Source organism: Chelonoidis abingdonii, chromosome 10 (assembly GCF_003597395.2).
Source record: "Chelonoidis abingdonii isolate Lonesome George chromosome 10, CheloAbing_2.0, whole genome shotgun sequence".
NCBI classification, from domain to species: domain Eukaryota; kingdom Metazoa; phylum Chordata; order Testudines; family Testudinidae; genus Chelonoidis; species Chelonoidis abingdonii.
The window spans coordinates 49,386,791-49,414,776 of NC_133778.1; the positions used below are offsets into that span (position 1 = coordinate 49,386,791).

Consider the following 27,986-nt stretch of genomic DNA (forward strand, 5'->3'; position numbering starts at 1 on the left):
CTCACCTTAGTATTTATCATCTCTACAGTGGCCTTTCACAAGTAATGACTACATTTCAGTTCAGTTTTAAATTATATGTTGTTGGTGACATTTTACCTCTTGATGTAAACTTGAAATCTGTGTAATCTAATTTTGTTGTCTTTTTGCTTTTCTCATCTCAGGTTTTATTGCATCAGATATGACTTCTAGAAACTCCAGCACCCAGTTGTGGTTAATTACACACTATCATGAAATGGGATCTCTGTATGACTATCTACAACTTACTACGCTAGACACTGTCAGCTGCCTACGAATAGTCTTGTCCATAGCCAGTGGCCTTGCACACTTGCACATAGAGATATTTGGGACTCAGGGGAAGCCTGCCATTTCCCACCGGGACTTGAAGAGCAAAAATATCCTTGTTAAAAAAAATGGGCAGTGCTGTATAGCAGATTTAGGTGAGTTTCAGTTAACAATCAACACAAACTGCATGTTCCATAACTAACCAAATATAGTAGATACATTTTAAGGTGCTTTGAGTTATTTTTCCCTTTCTGGAAGTTAGGGCAGCCACTAGGGGGCACTTATCAAGTACTATCCAGCTGAATAAACTTAGTACCACTTCTGATTTCAGAAGCAGATGTTACATTTTGGATCATTCTCAGACTGGGCTTCATCAATAAATAACTCTTCAGTTTCATTAATAATGTCTAGTCTATAGCATTTCAGAGGCTTTATGGATAGTATTTAGGATCTAATTAACGTTTTTTGCCCTCTAAATTTTATTTTTTTCCCCATTCTTCCATTTCAAAAGGGAAGGTGGGCAATTTAGGGCTTGATCTGACTCTGATTTGGAGTCAATGGGAGTTGGGTTGAACTGGGCTCTTACTAAAAATGATGATGTACTTATTGTTCCAAATGCTTTTACTTAAATCTTAAAATCCTACTAAATTTTTTGCCTGTAAAACTTATTGTACAAAATATAACATTTAAACTCCCTGACACCTATAGGCCTGATCCAGCATTCCTGAAGTCAGTGGGACTTTTGCCACTGATAGTGAGCATAGAACCAAGCTTTTATTGAGTTACTGTATGTATGTTTTTTTTTTTAAATTAAATAGCAATTTCTAGGCCGGGAGGGTGTGCAGAGGGATGATTAATGCAACATGACTGGTTAATGTACAAGGCATTATGGCGTGATGCTTGTTACCTGTGCGAAGGGAAGAAAAAAGGGACAGACTGGTCGTCTTAAGGCATGTTGAATGTAAGGGAATAATTGGCTGGATTTTAAGACATTGTGTGACTTGATTCTGAGATTTTCTTTGTGCGTAATTCTTATTTAACTTCATTGGGTCTCTGACACACATTGAGATCTGACTTTATCACATGCAAATAGTGTTCAGCATAAATGCAAGTGCTTCCATAATAAGTAACAACCTGGCTGTATCTCTGCTGAGAGGACAGCTCCTTGGAATCCACAGAGGGAATATGAAACAGGAAAAGGATATTTTATTTAGTGGAATAAGTAATACACATCTTTAAATTCTGCTTTGTAGAGTTCATTTTTAAGATAATACTTAATCATCACCAGAAGGGGGCAGCATTTATTTTACTATTGAGTCAGCACCATAGAAGTGAAATGAGACCTCATTAGTATAGTGGAGGGCTGTATGTTAAACAGATAGGAGCAGAAGTATTTGCTGCTGTTCTGATTTTTGACAGTGGGGAAAATAAATGGCCTTTTTGTATATGAAAATGTTGGCCACCTATTTATGGAGTACTCCTCTTACTTCATTATCTCTAATGAGGATTAACCAAAATTGTTGTTCCTCTTCAGGATGTATTGAGTCCCTCTGTGCATGGTTGGCCTGTCTTCATTCTCTTCTGGTCTGTTTTTTTATTTTTTTATAGAATACCAGGGTCGGAAGGCACCTCAGGAGGTCATCTAGTCCACCCCCTTGTTCAAAGCAGGACCAATCCCCTGACAGAGTTTTTCCCCAGATCCCTAAATGCCCCCCTCAAGGATTGAACTCACAACCACCCTGGGTTTAGCAAGCCAATGCTCAAACCACTGAGCTATCTCTTCACCCTGCCTGTAGTGAAGTGTAGCTTATGATGATTAGAGAGGTGCAGTTAAGAACCAGGTGGTTATGCATTGTATTCCCATCCAAGTCACTGCTCTGGATCTACCAGTGCATCCAGTTAAGAAATTCCTTAATTGTATAAACTAAAAGAAAAAATTGCTCCTGAGGGAATTCTGCCCCAAAAAACTAAATATTCTGCTCCTAATATTTTAAAATTCTGCAATTTTAATTGTCAAAACAACACAATATAATCACACCGTTTTCAATTATTTGCTGATTACCGAAATAATTGAAAATGGTGTGACTATATTGTTTTGACAATTAAAATGTGTAGAACTTTGCAGATTTTGTGTGCGTGTGTGTGTGTGGACGCATAATTCCCTCAAGAGTACCAGGGTTCTGTGTGATGAAATCTGAGTGTGAGCAGCTTGGGGGGGTGTGGGTGAGGGTGCACAGGGAATTGGTGCGGGGTTCTGGGTGCAGAGGGGAATGGGACCCTGGAAGGAGAGGCATGGTGAAGGTGGTTAGGGCTCATTGGAGGGGGAGTGGGGCTTGGTGGGGTGGGGGGTCAAGGTGCAGCTGGTTGGGGCTCATGTGGTGGAGGTCTGGGTATGGGGGGCTTCTGATCTAGGGGTGAAGCTCAGCAGGATGGTGGTTTGGGGGCTCAGTGGAGGGGTTCTGAGTTCAGGGCACTCCTGATACAGAGGGGCTGGGGCGGGGGGTATCACTGTATAGGGAGCTGCTCCCCCTGTCCACCCAATCCCCATGCATCCGAAACACCTTTCTCTCCGACCCCACCCCCACCCCCCCATGGTGCAGTGCTTCCTTCAGCCAGGGAAGGTTTTCTGGGGCTCAATCTGACCCAGCCCCAGCTGTTCTGTGTGGGGGAAGGGGAGGAGAAACTCTGTCTCCATTGTTGTCCTGGTCCTCCCCCTCCTCCTCCTCCTCCTCCCTCTCTCCTCTGCTGCCTGAACAGTCTGAGCTGCTGGGGAGGGGTGAGTGAGTATTGGTGCAGTTTCTCTTTGCTTCCCCATAGAAACCATTTTCTGCAAGAAAGCAAAGGGATTTGGTGGGATAGAGTGGGGTGGACATTTTTCTGCATGCCGCAGTTGCAGATTGTTTCTCCAAGAGTAAAAATTGTGTGTGTATATACACTCTCTCATTTTTTCAGCGGTGAATGAAAAACTCTGAAAACTCTTTCAAAGCTGAGCAGCTCTGTTTATAGAACAGTTGTAGCACAGACGATGTCTGTGCAGTCTTCCCTACATTGGTGTTACTGGCGTGATCACTTCTTCATTGTTGTTTAGCCCTATTCTTCTCTGATGAAAGCATCTTCAGGTGTGCTGGTTACACCTGTCCTCTTAAGATCTGGATGGAGAACTAATAAATTTATTGCCAAATGGCAATTCGATGGTAATAAGTTTCAGTTGCTACTAATCTAGGCTGGACATGAACTAGAAGTTTAGGAAGGAAAGTCCTTTGAAATCAAAACTTTACCTAGTTCCAAAACATTCAGTGAATTACCTAGCTTGCAGAGTGTTTTTTTGTGTTTGTTACAATTGTGACAAAAAGCCTCATGCTTTCTGTATAGATATACCTTTCTAATAAAGAAACCCAAGTATATGTGGTGGCTTCACTTTAATGAATGTCTGTCTGTATTCGAGTTACTGGATTTAGGAAAATTGTTGTTTGGGAGAACTATAAAAGCAATCCATATACGCAATGAATCATTGCAATAGCGTTGTAGAAGAGAACAGAGACTTACATATAGTACGGGACACAAAATAGTGCAGTAAATGTCACTGTTCTGAAACAAGTACTTACCTTCCTAGAGAAGATGTAAAAGTTCTAATAAAATTGCTTGAGTGGTAATTTTATAACCTCCTCAATGTTTAGAATGGAATATCTGTGTGGAAGCCATTAATGATCCCAATAGTGATGTAAAATAAGACTTTTTTTTCTTCTCTTGACAAAAACCAAGAAGCTGCATCAGTTCCAACTCTTCCTCTCTCTCCCTTAAATGTTTCCTGTCAAAATCAGTAGTCTGCAGTAGTTGATACCCTGCATAGTGCTTGGGTTCCCGAACTCAAATTTTCAGCTAGGCTTCTTGAAGTGGAAGGCAAGTAAGCTGAAAACAGTGAAACATCTGGTCTCTAAATACCACCTACATACAGACACCATCATATTGAGGATCTGGTTGCAACACTTTCTCATTTTGTAGTGTAGAAAAACACTAACTTGAATCTCATGAAGCCCTTGACCTGTCATTCTGCTGAATCTTTCATCCAATTTGAATAGTGTTCTGATCATATCAGCAAATTCCCCCAAAGTACTGATGTGTTCAAAGTTTGCCAGGAAAACTGCTCTGTAAAATTTACTTTCCCTATCTGAAAGGGGGAATGTGTACTTATTAAGGACTGGAGATGGCTTTAGCTGATGAGCAGACTTAGTATATTATCTTCCTTAGCAATGAAGGGGTTAGCAGATTTCTAGTTCTGTGCAAGTTCTTGTAGCAATTCCAAATTGATTTGAAGTGCACTTAAACAGCAGAAAAATATGTTTTCAAATCCTTGTTACTGTGGAAAAGAGATTGTGTTTTGAAGGAATATTTAGGAATATAGTAATCCTGTGTCTTAATCTTCCATAGGTCTGCAGTTAGTGTTATCAGGTTGTCTTAAATAAGCCTGTGTTAAATTTTAGTAGTAGATGTTGCTCTTGCAGAATTTGGTAAGGGAATCAGGAAGAGTCTGTCTTCTGTTTTGTTGCTTAGTGCTGTCCTACACCTGTCGCCGTTTACTTTGGGAGTGACTGCCTGTTTACCATGGTAAAATAGGTTCTTTGTGTGTTTCCAAATTTACTATAATTTAGTCTTTCACATAATGTTCTTTAATTAAATGTTACTTAAATGTTTGGAGATCAGCATAAACCAAGGTGAGTGGTTTTGGTTGACTCATCTCAGGCCCCTTTAAGGATGTTTACTTTCTGACCTACATCTGTGTTGCTGTTTTTCAGCTTTATTTTTTACTCCAGTCTACATATTGGTCATGCAGTATCGTTTCTTCTCTGCAAAAAAAAAAAGTTCTTTCCCTCACAGTTTGTACATGTCCGCCTACCCAAAAGTTCCATAAATACATTTGGACTCAGGGTAGGATTGTTTTCTTTTTAAATAAGATTCCTGGCCTTCTGGTTATACGTGTAGAGAGTAATGGTGACATCCAGTGGCAGCCAAACACTTAATCCCTGGAATGATAAAATTTTATAACAGTGCAATACACATGTTTAATAGTAATCTTGTAAGAGATAGTTGGTCTAAGTCTGTGGCCAGACTGGCTGTTTGATATTTGGTAGCTAGTGTGGAGCTGACACAGCTGCTCTTTGGACACTTGAACCCTGTCTATTGCTTGTTTTCAAGCAACCTCTGTGTCCTTGGAGTGTGAACCAACTTTTATATGTAGTTCAAGTCTCTAACTGCATGTGCTAGTAGAGTTTTAAAAATGCAACTCTGCTTTCTTTGTTTCAGGTCTTGCAGTTATGCATTCCCAAAGCACTAATCAGTTGGATGTGGGGAACAACCCCCGTGTGGGTACCAAGCGCTACATGGCGCCTGAAGTCTTAGATGAAACCATTCAAGTGGACTGCTTTGACTCTTATAAAAGGGTTGACATCTGGGCTTTTGGACTAGTCCTCTGGGAAGTAGCTAGACGCATGGTTAGCAATGGTGAGTATTTGAGGATTTCTTTTTAGGACTCAGACTTCTGCTTTTTCAAGAGAGGTAAGAAAACAGTGAAAGTATCTGCCATTCTGCTGCACACTTTGCTGTTGAACTAAGTAGGCAATGTAAAAATACTGTATCTCTGAAGTGTTTGTATTCCAGAGGCTGAATTCTCACTCACTTTGAAGGACTTGTGTTGTCCCGTATCTGATGTGCAAAGTGCTTTTGCCAACTTTGGATAGGATATGATGAAAAGCAACCATTGTTGAATTCCAAATTGAAGATGATTTTTATTATTATACTGAAATGGTAATGCTGAGAGGGGCTCTGATGTCCTGAGAGGATAACTCTACTCTGCTCCCCATGCTTGAGCCCATTCAAACATGTTTAGTTCCTTGGGTATTTAAGTGTGAGCTTCTAGAGAACCCAAAGGACAATATAGAGAAGGGAAGTGAGGTGTGTTCCGGGGTATGCTTACTGTATATCAAGCTAAACACATTGCACTCTTAAATTTGTATTTTGAACAGATATTTCTTTTTCACGAGGAATTTTCTGATATTATTCTTCTCTTCAGCAGTGAGCAATAATGCATTGGTAGGGGGAATCTTATCCTAGATAGCTGTCTCGAAGATTCCTTAGTGGAAAACACCATACACCTAGTTTCTCAGTGACCAAAAGGGATGGATATACTGCAGGAGTCTGAAGTACAAATACCGAATCTGGTCTTGTTCCTCTGGTCAGAAAGGGACTGGGAGCCCTCTGGAGCACTGTATGAGGTGGTGGTGGAAGTTTGTTTGGAAGTAACCCTCAAGCCAGATAAGTGATTAGGACTACTCATACGCTTAAACTTTGCATGTGCCTCAGGCCTGGTCTACTCTGGGAGGGGGGATCGATCTAAGATACACAACTTCACCTACGAGAATAGCATGGCTGAAGCTTATGTATCTTAGATCAAATTCAAATTACTTACTTCGCGTCATCATGGCGCTGGATCGACGGCTGCGGCTCCCCCGTCAACTTTGCTTCTGCCTCTTGCACTGTTGGAGTTCAGCAGTCGATAAATCGATCCCCGATCACTTTTTCATCGTGTCTACACTACACGCGATAAATCGATCCCCGATAATCAATCGCTGCACGCCGATCCAGTGGGTAGTGTAGACATACTCTAAGTATCCTGTCGAATTAGCACAAGTGGCTTGTGGAAGAAACTTCTGTATAGATTGAGAAGCTTTGAATTTTAAGCAAGCATTCAAAATCCACATAGGGAAAATAGCAGTTATATTATGTATTAAGGTTCTTAGCTATAATATGTTTAACTTTGATAAAAGTCTCCAATCTGTTTACTGAAATACATATGTATTGATTTGCTTTGCGCCTGATCATTTTCCTAGGAAAGTCTCTTGTTAAGGTAAGGCCTCAGATCTAGAAAAAAGGTTGTGGTGTTACCATGTGTGACTAATGTATGGTAAGATGAGGTAAAATCCCAGTGAAGACAAAGCAGCAGGTAGTTTTCATACCTGTTGGCAGGTCAAGGTAAACACTAAACTTCCCCATAATCTGTTAGCAGCTTGAGACAGGTACGAAAACTACAAATTACCTTGCCTCTACTTGGATTTTACCGTATGTATTCAAAATAAGAGCCCACTTTTTGACCTAGTGAAGACTTGCCCAGAGGGAGTAGACTTGGGTCTTGGGAAGGAGGTCAGCAGGTGCAGTAGTGTTTAAAGCAGAAAAGCTGGTCGTGTATTATAACAATTAGGCTGCGTTTCACAGCAACTCCTGAATAGCAGTGGCCATCCTAACTATAAAGTTGACAATGATTTTCCCCTGAAAGCATTGCTCCCCCATCCAAGACAATGCTCAACACAGTCTCCAGGTGTAGGCAGTTACTTCTATAAAATCTGCATTCTGGAACTGGAATAATTTCTTTAAAAGAGAATTCTAAAATGGGTTCTTTTTTGAGATTAGAAAATAAGATGAGCTAGTTGGGTGGCTCTGTGGCAAACAATTCCACATAACATTTAGGAGCCAAATACAAACAGATCCTGCTTCCGTGGAAGTCCACTGGAATCTTGTGATTCATTCTCTAGTGGGAGCAACACTATCCCTGCTCTCTGAATATGGACCTTCTCGAGACACTGGGAGAGGTGCTGTACAGTAGAATCTCAGTTACAAACACCAGAGTTAAGAACTGACCAGTCAACCACACACCCCATTTGGAACCAGAAGAACACAATCAGGCAGCAGCAAAGACTAAAAACAAACAAACAAAAAAAAAAGTACAGTACTGTGTTAAATGTAACTACTAAAATAAAGGGAAAGCAGCATTTTTCTTCATCATAAAGTTTCAAAGCTTTATTAGGCAACAGTTGTAAACTTTTGAAAGAACTATAAAGTTTTGTTCAAAGTTACGAACAACTTCCATTCCCGAGGTGTTTGTAACTCTGATGTTCTACTGTATAGAGCAAGGATCGCTTTGGTATGTCAACAGATGGCTTTTGAACCATGAAGTGATGTGATTGTGGCCTTAGAACAGTGGTTCTCAGCTCGCTCCCCATGGGCTGCTTGTAGCCCAGTCAGCACACAGCTACTGCCCACGTGACATCCTCAGGGCCATACAGATAGTATATCTAGTGTGTGGGTGTGGCCCACATAACAGAGCTGCATATGCAGCCCACAGTGGCAAATAGGTTGAGAACCACTGCCTTAGAAGTAAGGTGTGTGTCCTTTCCAGTAAGATGAGTTGAGGTAGCTACAAGGGATGGTTAAATAGAGAAGTGGAAAAAATGTCACTAAAAAAATTGTTGTGCACAAACTCTGTGTGGCTATAAAATTAGCATCAATGTTTTTGTTAATATTTTACTGGTGAACTTTTAAAAAAGGGAGTCAAAAAGATTGAGAATATTTCTCAATACTTGGAAACCTCGGGGTTGCAATTTGTCACTTGAGTGTCTTGAGATTTGATCTGTAACAATGAGCTTATGTTGAGATTTAGATTCTGAACTTTATCTGAAATGGCATATTTTTCTTTCTAAACATTGAGCACTGTGGATTGGAAACCTAATTACCGATTGTCCTAGTGAGAGTTCTTTCGGATGAGTGGTGGTTTAACCAACTGTGTAATAGGTAACTCAACCCAAGACCACAAGGGAAACTGAGATGAGAACAAAATGTGTGTTTCAATATAACTGACTGATGCCATTCATAGCTATGGTTAACAGGATTGGTGATAGTTAATGGGGTGCCTGTATATCTTCACATTGCACAATATTTTTTCTCAATGAAGCTGTCTGCACAGTGAAACTTTTTATACCAGTTTTCAATTAAGACATTTATAGTTTCAACTAGATATGGAACTTTTTTTAGCTAGCTATGAGAAGTTCAATTTTTTGTCCCTCTGTGCATTACACGTGTGGGGTACGCATGCACACCATACTCCTGACTCTGGAGATTTTAACAAGCAATGTCCTTTGTCCCCTGCACATGCACATTAGATCATCTTATATTCTCAACTCAGGAGCACAAGAAGCAGTGTGGGTCAACACCCTCCCAGTTATTTATTACATCTGCATGGTCTGAGTCAGAATCGAGTGTCATCCTTTCAGAAGACTTGTAAATAAGATTGTAAATAGTTGTTCATTAGGTTAGTGTAGTTTGTTTTCCCCAGGCTGGGGACTCCTTCCTCATAGTCAGGGACTGTGCCCAGACTCTCCATTTTCAAAACTGTATTTCCTGCCTTACTCATTGACAGAGAAGGAATTAATACCAGCTCTGTCCCTACTATTTAGATGAGATACACATTTTAGTGACATGCAGCATGTGTCACTCGTTTCCACCAAGAACTCAAAGCTTGTGAGTTTCACCTTAGAGATAATGGAGAAGGCTATGAAGCCCCTTTCTGATCCTGCCCAGGAAGACCCCCTTGTACATTGGCCTCATCAAACATGCACAGAGGGGCACTGCTCGTGCTTAGGAGTGGAGCACTCGGTATCTAAACTCCAAGACACACTCTTCAGGTCTTCTCATAAGAGTAAGGGACACTCTCATGGGCACAAGGACAGATCACTGTTGAGGACTGTCTGTAAGAGACACGCTACCGTGAGCCCATTGAGGTTGGGCAAGCCCTTGCACACAGACCCTAAGGACTGATTCTGTCCAAAAAAAAAAAAATCAGAGTGGAGGGTAAGGTGTATAGGGAGAAGAATCTTCCTGTTCCATTGGTGATTCCAGTTCTGAAGCACAAGGACCGTTGTCCTCCAGTCCCTTCCGCAAGTGTGGCTTTGGACTCTGATAGTGACAGAGCTGCCTGAACACCCCACGACTGGGGGTGCACTGGTTCCTTTGGTGCCAACCATCAGAACATCCTGCACACGGGGTGCACAGAGAATTATATGGCACCAGAGGATATTTTCCTCCCTCACCCACAATTTATCCACTACTCTGGCCCAGCCCTCCTGAGGGACATTACTATACCAGAAGACTGTATTGCTTTGTTGTCCCAGAAACTGTCTTTCTTACAACCGTTGGGCAAGATTACTACGGTGCTGATGGCTCTGACATTACAGAAGGCTCAGTTTTTGGATTTGGATCTGATGAGCTGGTCCCTCGTTCATCGTCAGAGACCCAAGCCTGGACAGGCGATTGAGGACTTATGGTTGCTACCCTTATAAGCACTGCCTCCCTTGGGACCAATGGTTCCCCATGTCATGGGGTCCCCTTCAGACAGTTGGCCCCTCTTTCTGGCCCTGTTGGTAACCCTATACCAGATGTCCAGCACCCACATGGGAGTCTTTCCACTCTTCCTCATTGAACCATCAACCAATTCCATCAGTGTGTGAGGAGGGGGAGGAGAAGGAAGATGCTGAACCAGAACCACAGGTACCGATGTTTCCAATGGGAATCTCCTCTTCTTCCCCAGATAAGGCAGTCTCTTCCCCATTTTATTCCCTCACCCAACCCCGACAACCATAAGCAATAACAGGACTTACCACTAAGACTGGCTAGTGGTCTCCAGATATCTCTGGAGGAAACCCAAGACTCACCATCACCTGTTGGACATTCTACAGCTTCAGGCCCAAATAAGGTGGCTCTCCCAGTTAACAAGGCCATCTTGAAACCAGTGAGATTGTCTGGCACATCCCCCCCAGCATCCTGCATGCTCTTTTCCCCACCTCACCCCCACATACCTAAAAGGGCTGAAAAGTGCTATTTCATTTTGGCAAAGGGAGCTGAATTCCTGTTCTCCCACTCTGCTCCCAACTCCCTGATGGTATGGGCTACTATGGAACATATGTCTCAATACCTAAGGACCACCCCATCTGACATGGGCTCCAAAAGACTGGCCCACCTGGGGAGAAAGATCATCCCTGTAGGCTTGTGATCCTGCATCACCAATTACCAGGCCTTGCTAGCCAAGAATGACTTTAACTACTCTACTCTAGGCTGGTGGCCTTTTAGGACAAACTTTCCTGTGAGAAGAGAGCCAAGTTTTTCTCCCTTCTAGAGGAGGGCAAGTTGGTGGCAAAAACATTTTCTTCAGACTGCAGTTGATGCTGCATCTGCAGCATCCAGAAGCTTGGCCACTGGTATTGTGATGAGGAGAGATTCATGGTTGCAATTCTCAGCTCTCCCCAGGGAGGTGGAGAATACTATCCAAGATTTTCCCTTTTGAGTCCAGCCTCTTTAACAAGTGGAAAGTCTCAGCCTTCTTGTTAAAGGGCTCAACTCAAGGTCTTCCCTCTGCTCCCTGGGGATCTGCACATGGGTCTCAAGGACAGACAACAAGAAGGAAGACCTTTTTAAATCAAGATCATCACCACTTCCTACTTGTGCATTCTGCTATCAGCATCCTGTGGAGCCTTCCTGCAATGGACAGACTCAGCGGCCCTGATTTTCATCCCCCTCTACTACTGCAACCTGTTCCCAGCCTGCGGCTAGGAGCCACTTTTGATGGTGAGCGGGTCTCAACTAAAACATCTCTCCTGCCACCTGCCCCTTTTGTCACCTTTTTGGAGGCTGTCTCACTTTTTTGCCCACAACTGGGAGCTAATCAGGATGGATAATTTCCAAGACCTAACCATCTATCAGGGATACTCCATAGAGTATATCTCCTTCTCTCCCTGCAAACAACCTTTGTGGTTACCCTTCAGGACCGCTCTCAAGGCAATTCTTCAACAGGAAACAAAGTCCTCGTTACACCGAGGTGCCCACCTCAAGGGAGAGGGTTCTATCATCTGTATGTCGTAGTCCCCAAAAAGGACACCCATTCTGGATATTTGGCAACTCAACATCTTCATTTGGAAGTGGGAATTCAGGCTGGTCATATTTGGTATCAGTAATCCCCTCTCTTCAAGAAGGGATGTGGTTCACTGCTCGCAGCTCTTGACATTAGGTGTCCACCTCTCCTATGGGAGGTTCCTATGGTTTATTGTGGGTCAGGAGCACTTACAATTCTTGGTCCCCTCTTTGGACTAGTGACAGCACCCAGAATGTTTGCAAAAGTTTTCTCTGGGATGGCAGACCAGATGAGATGTCAGGGCCATACAGTCTTTCTTTCTGTATGACTAGCTCCTGGTAGTTCACTTTTGCCGGGAGGTCAGGTCAGCTAGTCCATACCTCATTCAAAGCCCTGGGGGTCTGCGTGAACAGAAGACCATTTTGTCCCCCACAAGGACAACAAACTTTATTGAGGCAACGTTGGACTATTTCTGCAAGAGCCTTCCTCCCTGCAGAAAGGTTTCAGATGATGCACAACCTAGTTTCTCTGATTTTCTCACAGACCAAGGACTACAGTGTGGATGTGCCTGTCGCTGTTAGGTCATATGGCTGCGTGTACTCGTCTGACCCCCTTTTGCCGGGCTTTATCTGCATTGCCTGCCTGGCTCACTTTGGTCTACTCACCTAATAAAGACCACATTAACTCCTAATTCATCAGCTCCTTCACTGAGTGATCAAACAGAGACAAGGTTCCCTTCACCACTTCTAGCATCACTATTGTAACTGATGCATCCCTTCTGAGGTGGGTGCCCAACTGAACAGTCACATTGTACAGAGCACGTGAACCACCAGACTACATATCAACATCCTGGAGCTACGGATAGTTGACTTCCGCATGCAAAGGCCTGCCTTCCTCTCACTCGCACCCTCCACATCCACGTAATGTCAGATAATATCACCACTGTTGTCTACATAAACAGGGAGGAATGAGATCTCTGCTGCTTTGTCTGGAGGGAGGCAGGATTTGGAACTGGTGCATCAGTCACATTATCACCATTTAGGTGACCTACCTCCTGGATATCCACAACTCCTTAGCAGACAACCTCAGCAGGCATTTCATGGTGGACCATGAGTCAGGAAATGCACAACTCCGTTCTGACAGACATCTTCACATGCTGGGTCACACTTCTGAGGGACCTCTTTGCATCACAACAAACAAGAAATTCACCTTGTATTGTTCCAGGGAAGCCATAGGTTGTGATTCCCAAGGCGATGCTCTTCTACTGTTGTGGATGAGCAATTTCAGATATGCCTTTGCTCCCATTTCCCCTTCTTCTACAGATGCTGAGAAAGATGCATCATGACGGAGCCAATGTCTTCATTCTCCTAGCATGCTACTGGCCAAGGTAGTCTTTGGTTCCCAGAGCCTTCGTCCATGTTAGTCGACCCTCCCTTCAAGATGCAAACCTTCCCAGAACTCCTGATACAGGATAGGGGCAGGTCAAACACTTCTACCTCGGCTTTCTCCACCCTATGGTCTGGTGTTTGGATGAGCATCTGAGGTAGATTGTTCTTGTTCATTCCTGGTCCAGGCTGTACATAACAGGTTTTGGTCAGTTCTTTCCTACTTTGGGTATCTGGCTAAATGGAAACGTCTCCACCTGGATACAGCACAGTCAGTCTTAAAAGTCCACCCAGCAGCTGTTAGTGCCTCCTGCCCCCACCCCCAATAAATAAATAAATAAATAGTAGATGAGTGCTCTGTTTTACCCACCCAACTAGGATGCTGTTCCTGAAGGGCCTCATCAAGGCCTTTTCCAGGAGTCACTAAACCCACACCACTATATGATCTGAACCTTTTGCTGTTGTAGCTTAGTAGACCTCCATTTGAACCCTTAGCAGCATGTTCCATGTCTCGCTTTTCCTTGAAGGTGGCATTTCTAGTGGCCATCACTTCAGCCAGGAGGATCAACAAACTTGGAGCACTCATGGCAGATTTCTTCCCCCGCTTTTACTTTGTCCTTGTGTATCCTTTCACCTTCACCCTACATTTCTACCTAGAGTTGTTGCAGAATTCTACCTTGACCAATGTATTCACTTACCTGTCCTTTTTCCGAAACCCCCATGCTTCTGAAGAGAAGAGACTTTCGCTCCTTCAATGTCAAGTGTGCACTGGCCTTTTATTTGCAAAGAACTAAGACCATCATAGAGTCTCCAAGACTTGTTGACACAATAGTAGAGAGATCCCATGGTCAGGCTATATCCTCTCAGAAGATTTCTAAGTGAGTTTCTGGCTGCATTATAGAATACTACAGACTAGCTTGCATCCTGCCTCCTGGTGGTATAACGACCCACTCTCCGAGAGTGCAGGCTGCCACCAGGTGGCATCCCTGAAGGAGGTCCCTATGCAGAGCAGCCCCTGGAGTGCCATATATGTTTGCTTAGACACTATGTGCCTGTCCAAGCCTCTGCTGCAGGTGTAGCAGTGGGATCTGTGATGCTGCATGAATGTTCGTTGATGGCTTCCTCACACCTACATCCAATCTGATATTTGCTTGTCAATCTCCTGTGTGTGGAATTCACATAGGAACCAGCACTTGAAGTGGAAGTTACTTACTGTAAATGGAGCTCCTTCAAAATGTGTGGTCCCTATCTGTATTCCACTACCCACCCTCCATCCTCCCTGAGAGCTGTAGATGTGATTGGATTTGTGGTAAGAGGAACTGAGAGGGTATTGATCTCACTGCTTACAACCTTGCTTGAGAGCATGAGGAGATCTGCATACGTGTGGGCCAATGGACACTGTTGTCAAATCGCTGGACTCAGATGCGTGGGGCACATGCGTACTCATGTATGGAATACATATAGGGCCCACACATCTCAAAGAACCTCCAGTTCTAGTAAGCAATCTCCACTTAGAAGTTTGTCTGAACTCCTCTTTACCATCTTAATTCTAACTTGGCCTAATTGGTGGTAGTTTGCAGGTTGATAGACCTTAGTGTTGTATTAGATGTTTTAAATGTTTAAATTTTGAAAAATTACTACTTTCTATTGAGTGTACAATATTACATCCCATCTGAGTAGAATGTTGTCTATATTACAAAAGCTCCTATTTCCAGGACCATAAGTAATTCCTCTATTTTTATGTTTTAATTGTTAAACATCAAGGGGAGAATTTTTATTCATATTTCATAGTAACCGTGGAAATTACTGTCAGGTGATCAGTCAAATGGTGTAGCTGGATCTGTAAAACAGCTTACATAGGATATATCTACACTTCAAGCTGGGAGTATGATTCCTGGTTCAAGGAGACATGCTTGCACTAGCTCTCATTGAAATATAGTACAACACTGGAAGTGCAAACCTCAAGGTGGGCGAGCTATCTTGAGTACGTGGCTAGGGTCTCAGATGGGCACATACATGGTGGCTGGTCCATCCTGCAGTTCACACTGCCATGGCTACATTTTTGAGTGTCTCTCTTAGAGCTAGGAATCCCATCTCCTACTAAGTGCATAGACATGCTCCTAGTTTAATGACTGATAGCATGTGTAATGCCAAGTGTTAAGATAGAGCTAATCTGCTATTGTGTCAGGATGTCATAAACGGCAGGAAGCAATTTTCAATTGTGTATGCTATGAACTTGTATTGGCAGGATGCTGGGCTTAATGTTCTGATCAGTATGGCAAATTTTCTATCCTATTCTGTAATTGTTGATCTAGTCTAGTCTTTTAATTCATAAAGACTATCAGCTCCTGTAATACTGAGTAGGTTATTCTATCTGCTAATGACTGTTCTGGTGACACAGTATCTTCTAACATTCCCCCTTTCAGTTGTTGATTAGTTTAAGGAAGGACACAACATTAACATTTTTTTCGCTCAACTTAGAGTGTGGGTATGGCCTTGAGGCATGTGCACACTGCAAGATATCTTCTAATAACTGATTTTTTTTTTAAGCCTGGTGACCAGTACTGTACTCTATGCCTAATAGTCTCATTAGCTCACTGCAGAATCATTCTCTTGCTTTTGAATAGATTCCCTAGTTAGTTTACAGTATGCCAGCAATCTTTATCTTGTATTTCATAGCATCATACAACTGGAAGGGACTTTGAGAGGTCTTCTGGTCCAGACCCAGACACTCATGGCAGCACTAAGTATTATCTAGACCAGGGGTCTGCGACCTTTGGCCCGGAGCCCACCAGGGTAAGCCCCCGGTGGGCTGGGCCAGTTTGTTTACCTTCCGCGTCCACAGGTTCAGCCGATTGCAGCTCCCATTGGCCACAGTTCGCTGCTCCAGGCCAATGGGGGCTTACCCTAGTGGGCCACATGCCAAAGGTTGCGGATCCCTAATCTAGAACATTCCTGACAGGTGTGTGTTTGAGACTCCCCCTCTTATTGCTATTACTTCTCAGTCTCACTGATTTCTAATACTATCATCTTGTTGACCATCCATGCTAATCATGATATACCGTAACTGAAAGAGAATTTAGGCTACATACCCATTTTCACAATCCAGGCAACTATGCCTCATATTTTTATGCAAATATCTGCCTGTTTAACTAGTTAATTGCATTTGTATTTCATACAGTCATTATATACATACATATATGACAAGCTGACATTGAAGAAATGTTATCAGGTGAAAAAACCATCTTGGATGCAAGCTTATCATTAATTCAATTGTAGAAAAGCTGGCTTCTTTATGGGAGCGTTGAAGTATTTTCTAAGTTATGAAAGGTATCCTTAAACTGTTTGATAACTGACATGGGTTTAGGGTTGTTTTGTTTTCTTCTCTTGCAAGTGAGGAAGAGAAGGGATATCATAGTTCACAGACACAGCTCTGTTACGATAATGCAGACTAGAGGTTACGGTGGCTTGCTGACATAGTTCCTCAGTTGTTGTGGAGCCAACAGTGATCCCACAGGATCCATGGAGTTTGGCATGCTTATTTAAAATATTTCTGACTTAACTGTTAGAATAAAGGCCAGATCTGGTTCCTTCTAGATTTTAATATAGTCAGCTATGATGGTCAAAAGTAATTAGGCTTTATTATACTCAACAATATATAGCAGACCAAATGAAAAGAGTAACTTGAAGTAAATCCATGCTGTGTTTGTGGTGATAGAAGAAAGATTCTACTAACATCCTAATGAGGTTTGGAAATGAAGCTGAAATTTAGATTAAACTTCAAATATAGATTCAAATCTCCTTCCCAAAAGTAGGCCCTAATGTGTGCCTTAGATTGGTATTTCTGCATTCAGATGTTGAACAAAAGAGAAGTTTTACGTTTTAACTTTAATGAAATGCTAGTTTTACACTTCACACCTGTCAACATTTGAAGTATAGAAAGAGGGACTCTTGAAGAAACATAGGGATGTCTCCATGGACTACTCTAGACTAAACCTTGTTCTGGAGCAACAGACTAGAGGATGTTCGGAATGGGGGAGAATATAAACATTGTGCAAAAGAAAACCCAAAAACTACAATAAGATGTTGCTCAGCACTTCTGAAAATCAGATCCTTCTCAGGGTGACTATATGAAGTGCCCCAAATCATTAATAACTTCTGAAAATGTAGGTTAATATTACTTTACATTGCATATAATGGAATCTGCACTTCTGTAAGCATATCAAAGCTAATTTTGCAATAAAGTTTAGTTAAAATAGGCTTTTTCTTCCTTTTTCCATCTCTGCCATCTGTTGTATCTTACACATTTATCTATAGTTGAGTAATACAGTTACATTAATCATGTTGTAAAGTAGCTTTCTTAAAAAGGGATAGAGAAGATTTTACTCATGTAAAATTGAATGAATCTATCAGTGTGGCTTAAAGTAAACCAAACAGAAAACTAAATGTTGAGACATCTCTCCCAAATAGGAAATACATTTGAACACTCTACTGGAATGTGTTTTACTCCTACAAGATCCCCAAATTTCTGTTATCTTCTAGTGGTGACAATTTAACATGCCTGGTTGAATGATACCAGTGTATCAGATTTTTCCTTATGTAAACCAGTCTTAACTTTAAATGCTTCTTTATTCTTGTGGCTGTATCCTTCATTGCATCCTGGTATATTTGAGTAATTTTACCATTCCAAATGAATACTCTTCTTGCTTGTATGTCCTTTTTAGGCCTGATTGACACTTAAGATTTCTGATATGGCTTTCAGATAGAGATGAAGTCCTTTTTTTGGGGAGGGGGGCGTAACTAAAATAGCTATTCTGGTAAAAGCCCTTCCTGAATTGAGAATAAGGTCTTGTCTACACTTAAAATGCTACAGCAGCCACTGTAGTGCATCAGTGTAGAGGCCTAACTATGCCAACAGGAGGTATTCTCCTGTCAGTGTACGTAATCCACCTCACTGAGAGGCAATAGCTATACCAAGCTAAGGCCCAGTATAGATAGTACTAGGCTGATGGAAAAATTCTTCCATTTACCTAGCTCTCAGGGAGGTGGATTTTTCACACCCCTGAGACATGTGGCTATACCAACTTGTAAATTCCTAGTGTAGACCAGGCCTAAGCTATACGGGTAAAAACACTTCTATACAGGTATTACTGTGTTCATACTGGACAGGACACTGCCTCATTAACAGTACTGGTATAGTTAAAAGCAACACAACATTTTATTATAGAAAAGTCTTAGTCTCAAAGCAGGGGTTCTCAATCAGGGGGTTATAACACAATGGGAATTTGGACTTGCAATCACTCTGTCTCATCCATATTGTTAGCCATGAAATTGCTCATATCTAGATCCCAGCTCCATGGGAGAGGGGCTCGAAGGTGGGGATCTGAAAAAAGCTGAGAGAGGTTGAGGCACAATGAACTGTCTGTCATTTTTTATCATGGGAAGGGTGGTTGGGTGGGAATCCTGATGATATTTTATTAGCACATCCAAAATAGGGATGTAAATACCATTTTAAAAGTTCACCATTTAAACTATTAAAATTTTTAACAGTTAATGTTTTACATCCCTAATCCAAAAATAAGATGATTGCAGTGACTAAGTGGGAGAGTTGAAAGTTGCAGTTGCTTCAATATATAAAGTGGTTTCAGGATTTTCTGTATCAAAGCCCTTTGAACTTTTCCTTGTCTTCCATACCTTGTCACACAAAAGATCTCAGTGGTATTCTGTGCTTCCTGCTTTGGTTCTCCAGCTATTCCAGTCTATGCTAAGCTGTTTTAGTCCTTTTTTTTTTTTTTTTTTTTTAAGCTAGTTTTCTATTACTCTTCTTCGGTCTACATCAGCTGACACCCTTATATCTGTCTCAGTCATTCTCCTTGTGCTGTTGTGTCAGAGCACTCTCTGTATTTGTTTTAAAGCCCACTATATCAGATAGTGAGCTTCTTTATCTTTTCAGAGCTTGTCCACTTCATTTTTGCATAGTTTCTTGCAACATGCATTAAATCCTTATGCTTAACAATCTGTTTCACCTTGTATCTAGCTGTGACACTCTGATTATCTTTTCCAGACCTGAAGAACAGCTCTGTATCTTGTCTATGGGTATGTCTACACTGCAATGAAAAACCTGCAGCTGGCCTGTGCCACCTGACTCGGGCTCTGCGAGCACAAGTTGGCTGACAGGGGCTGATTGCAAGTGTCTAGTTGCTCTGTAGCCATAACCTCTGTAACAGAAAGTGGTCCAATCAAAAATGTTACCTTACCTACCTTCTCTTTCATGGTTTTTGGCAGTTCTGATTCTTCTTTGACACCTGTGCGTAGTCCACATGTGCGGGTATGCATGTGTCTGAGTTCAGAGATTTATTTAAGCACTGTCAAGAAAATCTTGGGCTTCTAAAATTTTGAAATTGAATTTACTTTTTGGCGCTCCCCACTCACTTAGCCTTATGGTATCATATGACACCAGCTTTACAATATGTCTTTAAGAAAGAGAACAATATTCATTTTGAGGTGTCAATGTGAACATATATAGAGACTTAAGTGCTTCTTATCTTCCTCCATGAGTCATGAAAAACAGTTCTATTTATGGTCAACCAACCAAAGTCAGCATACCGATCTTGAAGTTTTCTGTTAGCATTTTGTTAACAAAAATTCTATTTCTCTTCAGAGTCAGTTAGCTTGTGTCAAGAAGTTAATGAATTCCTAAGGGGAAAAAGGAGTTTTAAAAGCCTTTTTGACAATTTACACTTTAACAGTTGCAAGGGAGGAAATGCATAGGCAAAACTAGCACCCTTTGTTAGTAATATCGTTTAGCATTGAATTTACTTATTTTATTTATTTATTTTATTTTTTGGAGGCGGGGTTGCTTGTCTGGAATAAATTACTGCTTTTTGTTTGACATAGCCTTTAAAATGTGAGATGCAAGGCTTTCTGGTGGCTAGCTAATGTCTTTCACCAGCCAGCTACCTGCCATAAATTTGTGAATCTCATAGATTCTCTGTACCTTTATTAATTTGGGAAGCAGCATGGTTTGGCCGCCAAACGTGTTACCTTTTTTTGCAAGGAACTTTGAGTTCTAATCCTAGTTCTATCACTGATTCACTGTGTGGTTTTGAGGAATTTCTCTGTGCCCCAGTTTCTCCACTTGCAAAATGGGTCTGATGCTTGCCTACCTCATAAGTGTCATACATACGGATTAATGTATTGAAAATGTAAACGTGTGTGTGATAAGAATTAGTAATAGTATGAATGTTGCAGATTGTTAAATCATATAACCTCGGCCTCAGTGCAGAAATGTCTTGCTGATGAAGTCGCTAAAAGCCTGCAGCACAATAATGTAATCTTCATCCGTTTTAGGTATTGTAGAAGACTATAAACCTCCATTCTATGATGTGGTTCCAAATGACCCTAGTTTTGAAGATATGAGAAAAGTGGTCTGTGTGGATCAGCAAAGGCCAAACATTCCCAACAGATGGTTCTCAGATCCAGTAAGTATGCAAACTGGAGGTCATGTCTTGAAATGTCAGCTCATACCTTTTGCTCCTTTTGCAATAATCTTTTGGTGTAAACTATTTTCAGCTGTTAATATCTTCTTTTAGTTGAAATGGTCTCTATGTTTATTGCTAAGATAATTGCTTGCAAAGATAGATGGACAAATGTGTGCTGATACCTGACTGTATGTTAAGGGAAAAACCAGAGCAAACAAGTTCTTGCCAGGCAAATAGAAACAAATCTAATCTCTGTAATATAAATCCAGACTGATTTTTAAAATGGCCACACCCACTGTGGCGCATCTTATTCTTGCTCTTCAGTAGAAAATCATGTTGGTGTGGAAGTAACCTAAGTAAGGACAGGAGGGTCATAAATATGCAGATTTATGTCAAAACTGACTTTTCTCCTCTCCCGCATAATAAGGGCCCATATCAATGAATATTTTTAAAAGATCAGATTAAAGTAGTAAGAGTAAAAATCTTCATTTTTCTTCACCAAAATCAATGTAATTGTGCCCTCAAATATCCTGTCAGCAGTTGAGTAACTGGTTTGTCTGTTTCTGAAGATATGGAATTATGGTTTAATCTCTGCAGTGTTTTATGTATATTTGAGTCGCATTGTTGGCCATGGACAAATAAAATAAACTGTCCTGCCACGTTAGACAGCTCTGTTTCTCAGATATACAAATTTTATATTTTTGTATTTTAAAATTACAAGTGGAAAATATGCGTATTTTCCAGTGCTTTCTATGTTTTTATAGAAAACTTATTTTTTGCATTATTTACAGATTTAGTGATCCTATTTACACTATTTAGTAAAACTGTGCTTTTAAACATTGAAATATAATTTTTATTTGACCTTATGTTTTTTTAATTGCACTGGTCAGGGCATCTTCTTGACCCCATTCTTTTTAAATACCGTTTCCATTTATTCAAACCAAACCAAAAAAAAAATCCTGCAGAAATTTGAAAGGATGAAATCATTTTTGGTAGCTGTAAACCAAGTTGTAGATTTTTTGTAAAGATTTGAGTATTAACAAGGCAGTAAGGCTAATGGAACTTGAGTGACCTTGTGATCTGTGAACTTACATACAACTGTCTGTTTTTGTTTTTTTCTTTCTCTCTTCTCAGACACTAACCTCTCTTGCCAAGCTGATGAAAGAATGCTGGTACCACAATCCCTCGGCAAGACTAACAGCCCTGCGTATCAAAAAGACTTTGACCAAAATTGATAATTCCTTAGATAAACTGAAAGCTGACTGTTGATGTTCTTGTGATGCTGTCAAGATGGAAGGCTTTTGTCCAGTTCAGAAATATTCTGGCCTGATGAGTTTTAGAACTGGTCTCAAATTGCTTCTTAGAGGCAGACTTTCTTATCCAGCCATTCATCTGGGAAACAATGGAACCATACGAACCCTGCTCAGTGACTATTGTGGGCATTTCACAAAGGGTCAAGCTATAAAGACTTATGCTGGATGTACTGTTGCAAAGATAGTGGCCTGAAGGAAGACACAGAAATCCTAAAACAAGATCAGGGCATTAAACAATGGCTTTGAATAGCTTTTTATAGAGTCTCCTAGTCACTCCCAGGACAAACACATGGAAGTGGTAAATTTTTAATCAGCAATATTGCCTGTGCTTCTCCTCTTTATTGCACTAGGAATTCTTTGCATTCCTTAATTGCACTGTTACTGTTAATTTTAAAGACGTGACTTGCCAAAAATGATTGGCTCTGTACCCCATTGATCTGTGTCTGAACAATAGGAAATCGATTTGATAAAATGAAAATGTAACTGTCAGATTTTAGCTGCATTTTACATGTGTACTGATGTTTACAATAATGCTGAACATTAGGAATTTCTCATTTATACAAAACTTGCAAATTATTTATTACTAATGCACTTGCCAGTTTTAAAAAACTGAATAAGTGCATAAAGTTAAAGCTTATTTTTATGTGGCCTCTTTCATTATTTCTGACACAGACGTTTTTGTAATACAATATAATCTGAAACAGAAATTGCTTTCTGTATTATCATATTACAACGTGTTAGTCACATTTTAAATGCTTCACTTTTTTGTAGGTGTGGTCTGTAACATAACTTCAGTTCAATTGCAGAACATATATTTAGCCACTACTCACACAACACCGTATCTAGTGTCTTACTGATCTAGAACATGAAAGCAATGTAGGACTTCAATAGATTTTTTTTTTTTTTTTTAAGTCATGAATGCTGTGGGAAAATGCATTTTTTTTTCTTCTAAGCGCTACATAATGTGCATTTAAACTCTGCCAGAAAAACTATTTTATTTTTAACCTACTTTTTCTATTTAGTAGTTATTTGTATAAATTAAATAGAATGTTTTCAAGTCAAACGAGTGTTTTTAGTTAATGCCTATTAGTAACTAGTTTCCAGTTTCTGGTATCTTTCAGTGATCTTGCAAGCTTAAGAGAGCAGGTCCATGTCAATACTTGGATGGGACATGTAGGTGCTAAGGCATATGTTGGCATTCTTCCCTTTTGAGTCAGTACTGAACCTATACAGTTAACTAGTTCATAGAACATCAGGGTTGGAAGGGACCTCAGGAGGTCATCTAGTCCAACCCCTTGCTCAAAGCAGGACCAATCCCCAAGAGATGGCTGAATTTCAGTGCCGGGTGAAGGAAACCCTGTATATGCGCTGCGTATCAATCTGTAGGATCAAAGATGCGATACAAAAAGAAGCTATGATTATTAGTTGTTACTACAAGATAAAGAGATGTAAAGTGGTAACTGTTGAATATTCTGTATCACTCAAACTGAAGAGTTATAGATACCTGGTGCACAATCATTTCATATTGACCAAATGATTTGGGGAGATAGTTCAGTTCTGTGTGTTTACTGACGAGCGACATCTTTGGGAAGGAGACGGCAGATGGACCAGAGGCTCCTTGAGGCCTGCCTCAAAGAACAACGGCGCTAGGAACCCCCAGAAACCACACTCTGTGGTGCATAGGTGGTGTTGATTCCCAATAAGGACTGCTGGGAACCTGTGCAAAGTCCACGCTTGCCTGGTGGTGTGGTTCTCCTATGCCTGGGTTTCTCCACATCTTGTGAGCTGGGTGATTGTGCATTGTGGCCCAAGTTTACAAGTCTTAATACACCAAAAATAGGAAAATGGTTGGCTCAGAATATCGTGATAATTTCTCTTCCTTTCTTGAGCCTTAGAACACACATTTGTCCAATGATTAGACAAATAATGATCCCAGAACTATTAATATCAACTCAAATGTATTATTTAACTAGTTAACTCTTCTACTTTGCTGTGGCTATGTGGACAGAGAGGCTCACTCTGCAGAGGATTAATTCGCTTTTAGCAAGCACCAGAAATACTAGCAGCAACTGAAGTTTAAGACTTGGGCAAGGAACCATATTTTCATGTTTGTGTTCAGCACCTAGTTCTGGGGATCCATGATCCTTGTGGAGATATCGGAGTGATAAGTAATATATATTAATAACAGTTCTCGCTGCTGTGTGGGATTCGGGTGCTGATGCTGCACTGCAGTGTGAAAGGTACATTGTATTTTAGTGAAGTCAGTCTCTCTCTCTCTCTCTCTCTCTCTCACTCTCACTGTCATGGTTTCCTGCTGTTTGCTGCTGTTCAGCTTTTTCCGCTGCATCGCCTTCCTGCTGATGTAATCACGTGATAAATTTCATGTTTGAACGAAAGGAAACTAGTTTTTTTTTTCCTTTCTGCCACAATGTCAGTAAGTTAAATACCAGCGAGTTGTAGGTGTTTCAGTTTTGTCTTTGTTTTTTTTCCCCTTCAGTAGAAAAGGTAATTATGGATTGATCTGATCTTTAGGTCTTGTTTAACAAATTGTCCTGTATGGTTACGTCTTTATTTCCAAGCAAATCCACTGTCTGGTTGCATCCCATGTGCATAAGAGCTGGGGTGTCAACATGAAAAAGGAGTATCTCAGGAAAAATCAGAATACATCTGTTTGTGAAGCAACTATATCCTCCCTCCCACTCCTCCTCCGCCATTCTATGAAGAGAAGCTGTCAGTACATGGAGCATCATGGCTTTGCCTGCTGAAAGGCAAGAGCTGTCAGACATGGTGAATGTAGAAGCATCTCCCCACTTTCTTTGTTTTGTTTCCTGACCATGGAGCAGGTGTGGAAGTGCTCTCTCACTGTAGTCTCCATTTCCCACTCAGGAGGATTCAGCTACTAAGCAGCCAAAACCAGGGACCCAGAAGTGTCTGTCTCCGGCCTTTCTTGGGGCTCTGCTTGGTATGAAATGGGCTTTGCTGCCACTCTCCCAGCACTGCCGTAATCTCTCCAGCATTCAGACACCTGGTATCAACTCAGCTAAGAGCTGGTCAGTTCCTTTCTTCAAGGCTTCTCCTCTGCTTCAGACATACTAGCCCTTCCAGTGGTAGCACCATTCTCTTCTCAGTGGGACACTGATTGCAACAACCCACCTGTCTCATGCCAGGCCCTCTCCCTGATCCCCCATCTTGTCTGTCCCCTACCGTTTAGCTTAGCTTTTGTTGTCCATTTGAGCAGTGTACCTGCCATCAATGGATAACACAATAACCCCTGACTGATTCACTGCCAGTTCCCAGCAGGCAAATGGAGTATCAAAAAGGATCAGCCAGATCTGCCACTGAGAATTCCCATCATGTTGAACTGGTCAGAGAAATTTTGCAACTACTGCCTGTAGTTAATTGACTCCAGAGCTTTCCAGATTGACAGCCACTTCTGGTACTGAGGGGAAGGCAGTGGTTTCACCCCTCCTTTCCTTATTTTCCTGGTCTGTTGATGGTCCTCAGAAAGCTCAGGGAAAAGAAGATAGAAACAATTCCACTTGCTTGCTAGTGACCTTACTACACCATCCATGGCATCTGGACCTCATGATCCCAGCAGTGGGAGAACCCTGGACACACTCCTTCTATTGGACTGTTTCTGGGACCTATCACATTTGTTCCCAGCTAACTCACCTCTAATTACATCACACCTGGGGAAAGGCTTAATCAGAGAGTTTTCTGACACTAGGTAATGAATATGACAAGTCTTGGATTTAGTCTCTCTCTTTCTGGCAAGAAGTTCAATAGTAAAGGCCCCACCCCAAGTAGGCCTGGCTCCAGAACCTTGTAGTGTAAACCTACCTGTCTAGCTGCATCCTCACTAGAATGCAGTGGGAGGGTTTCAGTGTGTGAGGCAATCTCTAGGAAGAGAGATCGCAGTCTATTAAGGACATAATAGGTTACATAGCTCCCTGCTGTTCTAGACCATGAAAGGAAGAAAGAGATGGAATTTTATGGCCTTAGTGAGGACATCTCTGGAAACAGAACTCTGTCTCTGAGGTAGTGTTACCAACATTCTAGTCTGCCAGACCTGGCACTGCCGGTTATTGAAGAAGAATGTTTGAGAGCTCATTATAAATGTAGAGTAGAATTTTCTTTTGTTGTGGCTTTATTAAACAATTTTAGACACAGAGGTTAGGTTGAGCAGGGGAGCATGCTGCCATACCTGATATTTGTGAACAGCACCTTTTGTTACTGGCACGTTGCACCCAAGTTTGTGCAATGACTTCCGCTCTCCCTGGACTACTGACAAAGATGAGTCACAGCATCTTGGTATCTGCTGGGGAAGTGCTGATTGTAAAAAATAAGTCCTGTTTCTTTGCACCATGGAGTCTTCAAGAAAATGTTAATGTAAAAAATGGTATTTCTGGTTGGCTGCTTACTTTATTTTACTATAGTTCCTGATGCTGTTTGGATTATGAAACACTGAACTGTTGCATGAGGAATCTCCTATTATCCTCAGTAGGATTCCTCAACACAGTGCAAAGTTACTAGGCTGATTGGAATTTGTGTTCTAATTTCCAAGGATCTTTTTTTTTCTAGGCAGTGGTCTGAAGTCCAGGACATTTATGTTCTAATCTTTGGAAACGGACTTGCCAAGGAACTTTAAGTACATAGGACCGGAAGGGTTATCGTGTCTAATCCCCTTGCTATTTCAGTCAACCACAACATATAATCCCACTCAAACTTATGCTCCATTTTAAAACTAGTTAGGTTGTTTGTTCCCATTACTCCTATTGGAAGTAACCTCATTCCTTTGACTAGTAACCCTCAAATTTAATTGACTCACCTGAGAAGAGCCATTTATGCTAAAGAACAGCATTGGCCCAAAACCAAATGACTATGATCCGGTCAGGAATTAGCTGAGGTTGGAAATTGAGTCACTCTTCCCCAATCCATAAAATAGGGATAATGAACTGAAGTTGTAATGTATTTATAAAGTGCTAAGTAAATGCTGCTGTTAAAGCCAGTTACTAGTACCAATAGAAAAAAACACTGACCATCCTGGCTCTCAGCCTGTGGTAATCCCTTAACCAGGAGGCTCTTTGGAAGTACCCATCGTTATCTGCTTCTCTACGCATCCAAATTCCCAGTGTGGATGTTTGAACAAAAATGGCATTTTATGTTGACATTTTGATTGTGACAGTGTCCAGATTTTCACTGAACACTTCTGAAGTTTCACAAAACTGCTTCAATTTTGTGGATGTTGTAAACTCAAATCAAGCAAATGTCATTGGGGGGGAATCAAAATTAATTTGGCCAACTCTAATAATTAACAGTAGATCATTACTTTTCTGATCTAGTATCAGAATTGAACCAGGAAGCCACACCATTCAGTAACATGGCCTGGAGGCAAGATTTCATAGAAATCTGAAGAAGGAGCAGACCTACCATATTAAGTCACTACACCGTCTGCCTACTCAGTGCAGGATTTTGACTGTCTTTGGGTTATTTAACCACACTTTCAGGTGCCTGTTTGCATGATCATGGAACACAGTCCACTGAATTCCATAACTTTCCCCAAGATTTCAGGGGTTTCTTGATTATTATTTTTAAAAGTACTTCTAGAGTTTCTAGATGCTGTGGGTGGAGGTAACAAATGCTGATCATGTTCCCTGCATGTTTACTGAATCAATGTTCTTCAACTTCATCCATAATACCTCATATTTTAGAGAGATCGGGAATATTAATATATTATGACCTTACTGCAACAGATTGTATTTTTATTACTATGGAGACGGCATTAGTTGCTCCATAG

General features: G+C 41.2%; 1 protein-coding gene across 4 annotated transcripts in view; it reads left to right on the plus strand.

Moving 5' to 3' along the window:
• ACVR1 (activin A receptor type 1) overlaps positions 1-23,252 on the plus strand; it is a 110,977-nt gene extending 87,725 nt beyond the window's left edge. For all 4 annotated transcript variants that reach the window (XM_032789099.2, XM_032789092.2, XM_075070219.1 and 1 more), the window contains 4 exons: positions 162-437; positions 5,584-5,781; positions 20,746-20,876; positions 22,011-23,252. In XM_032789099.2, the coding sequence (XP_032644990.1) occupies positions 162-437; positions 5,584-5,781; positions 20,746-20,876; positions 22,011-22,145 (740 nt within the window). In that variant the 3' untranslated portion in view covers positions 22,146-23,252. The remainder of the gene's footprint in view (positions 1-161; positions 438-5,583; positions 5,782-20,745; positions 20,877-22,010) is intronic.
• The last annotated feature ends 4,734 nt before the right edge of the window (positions 23,253-27,986 follow it).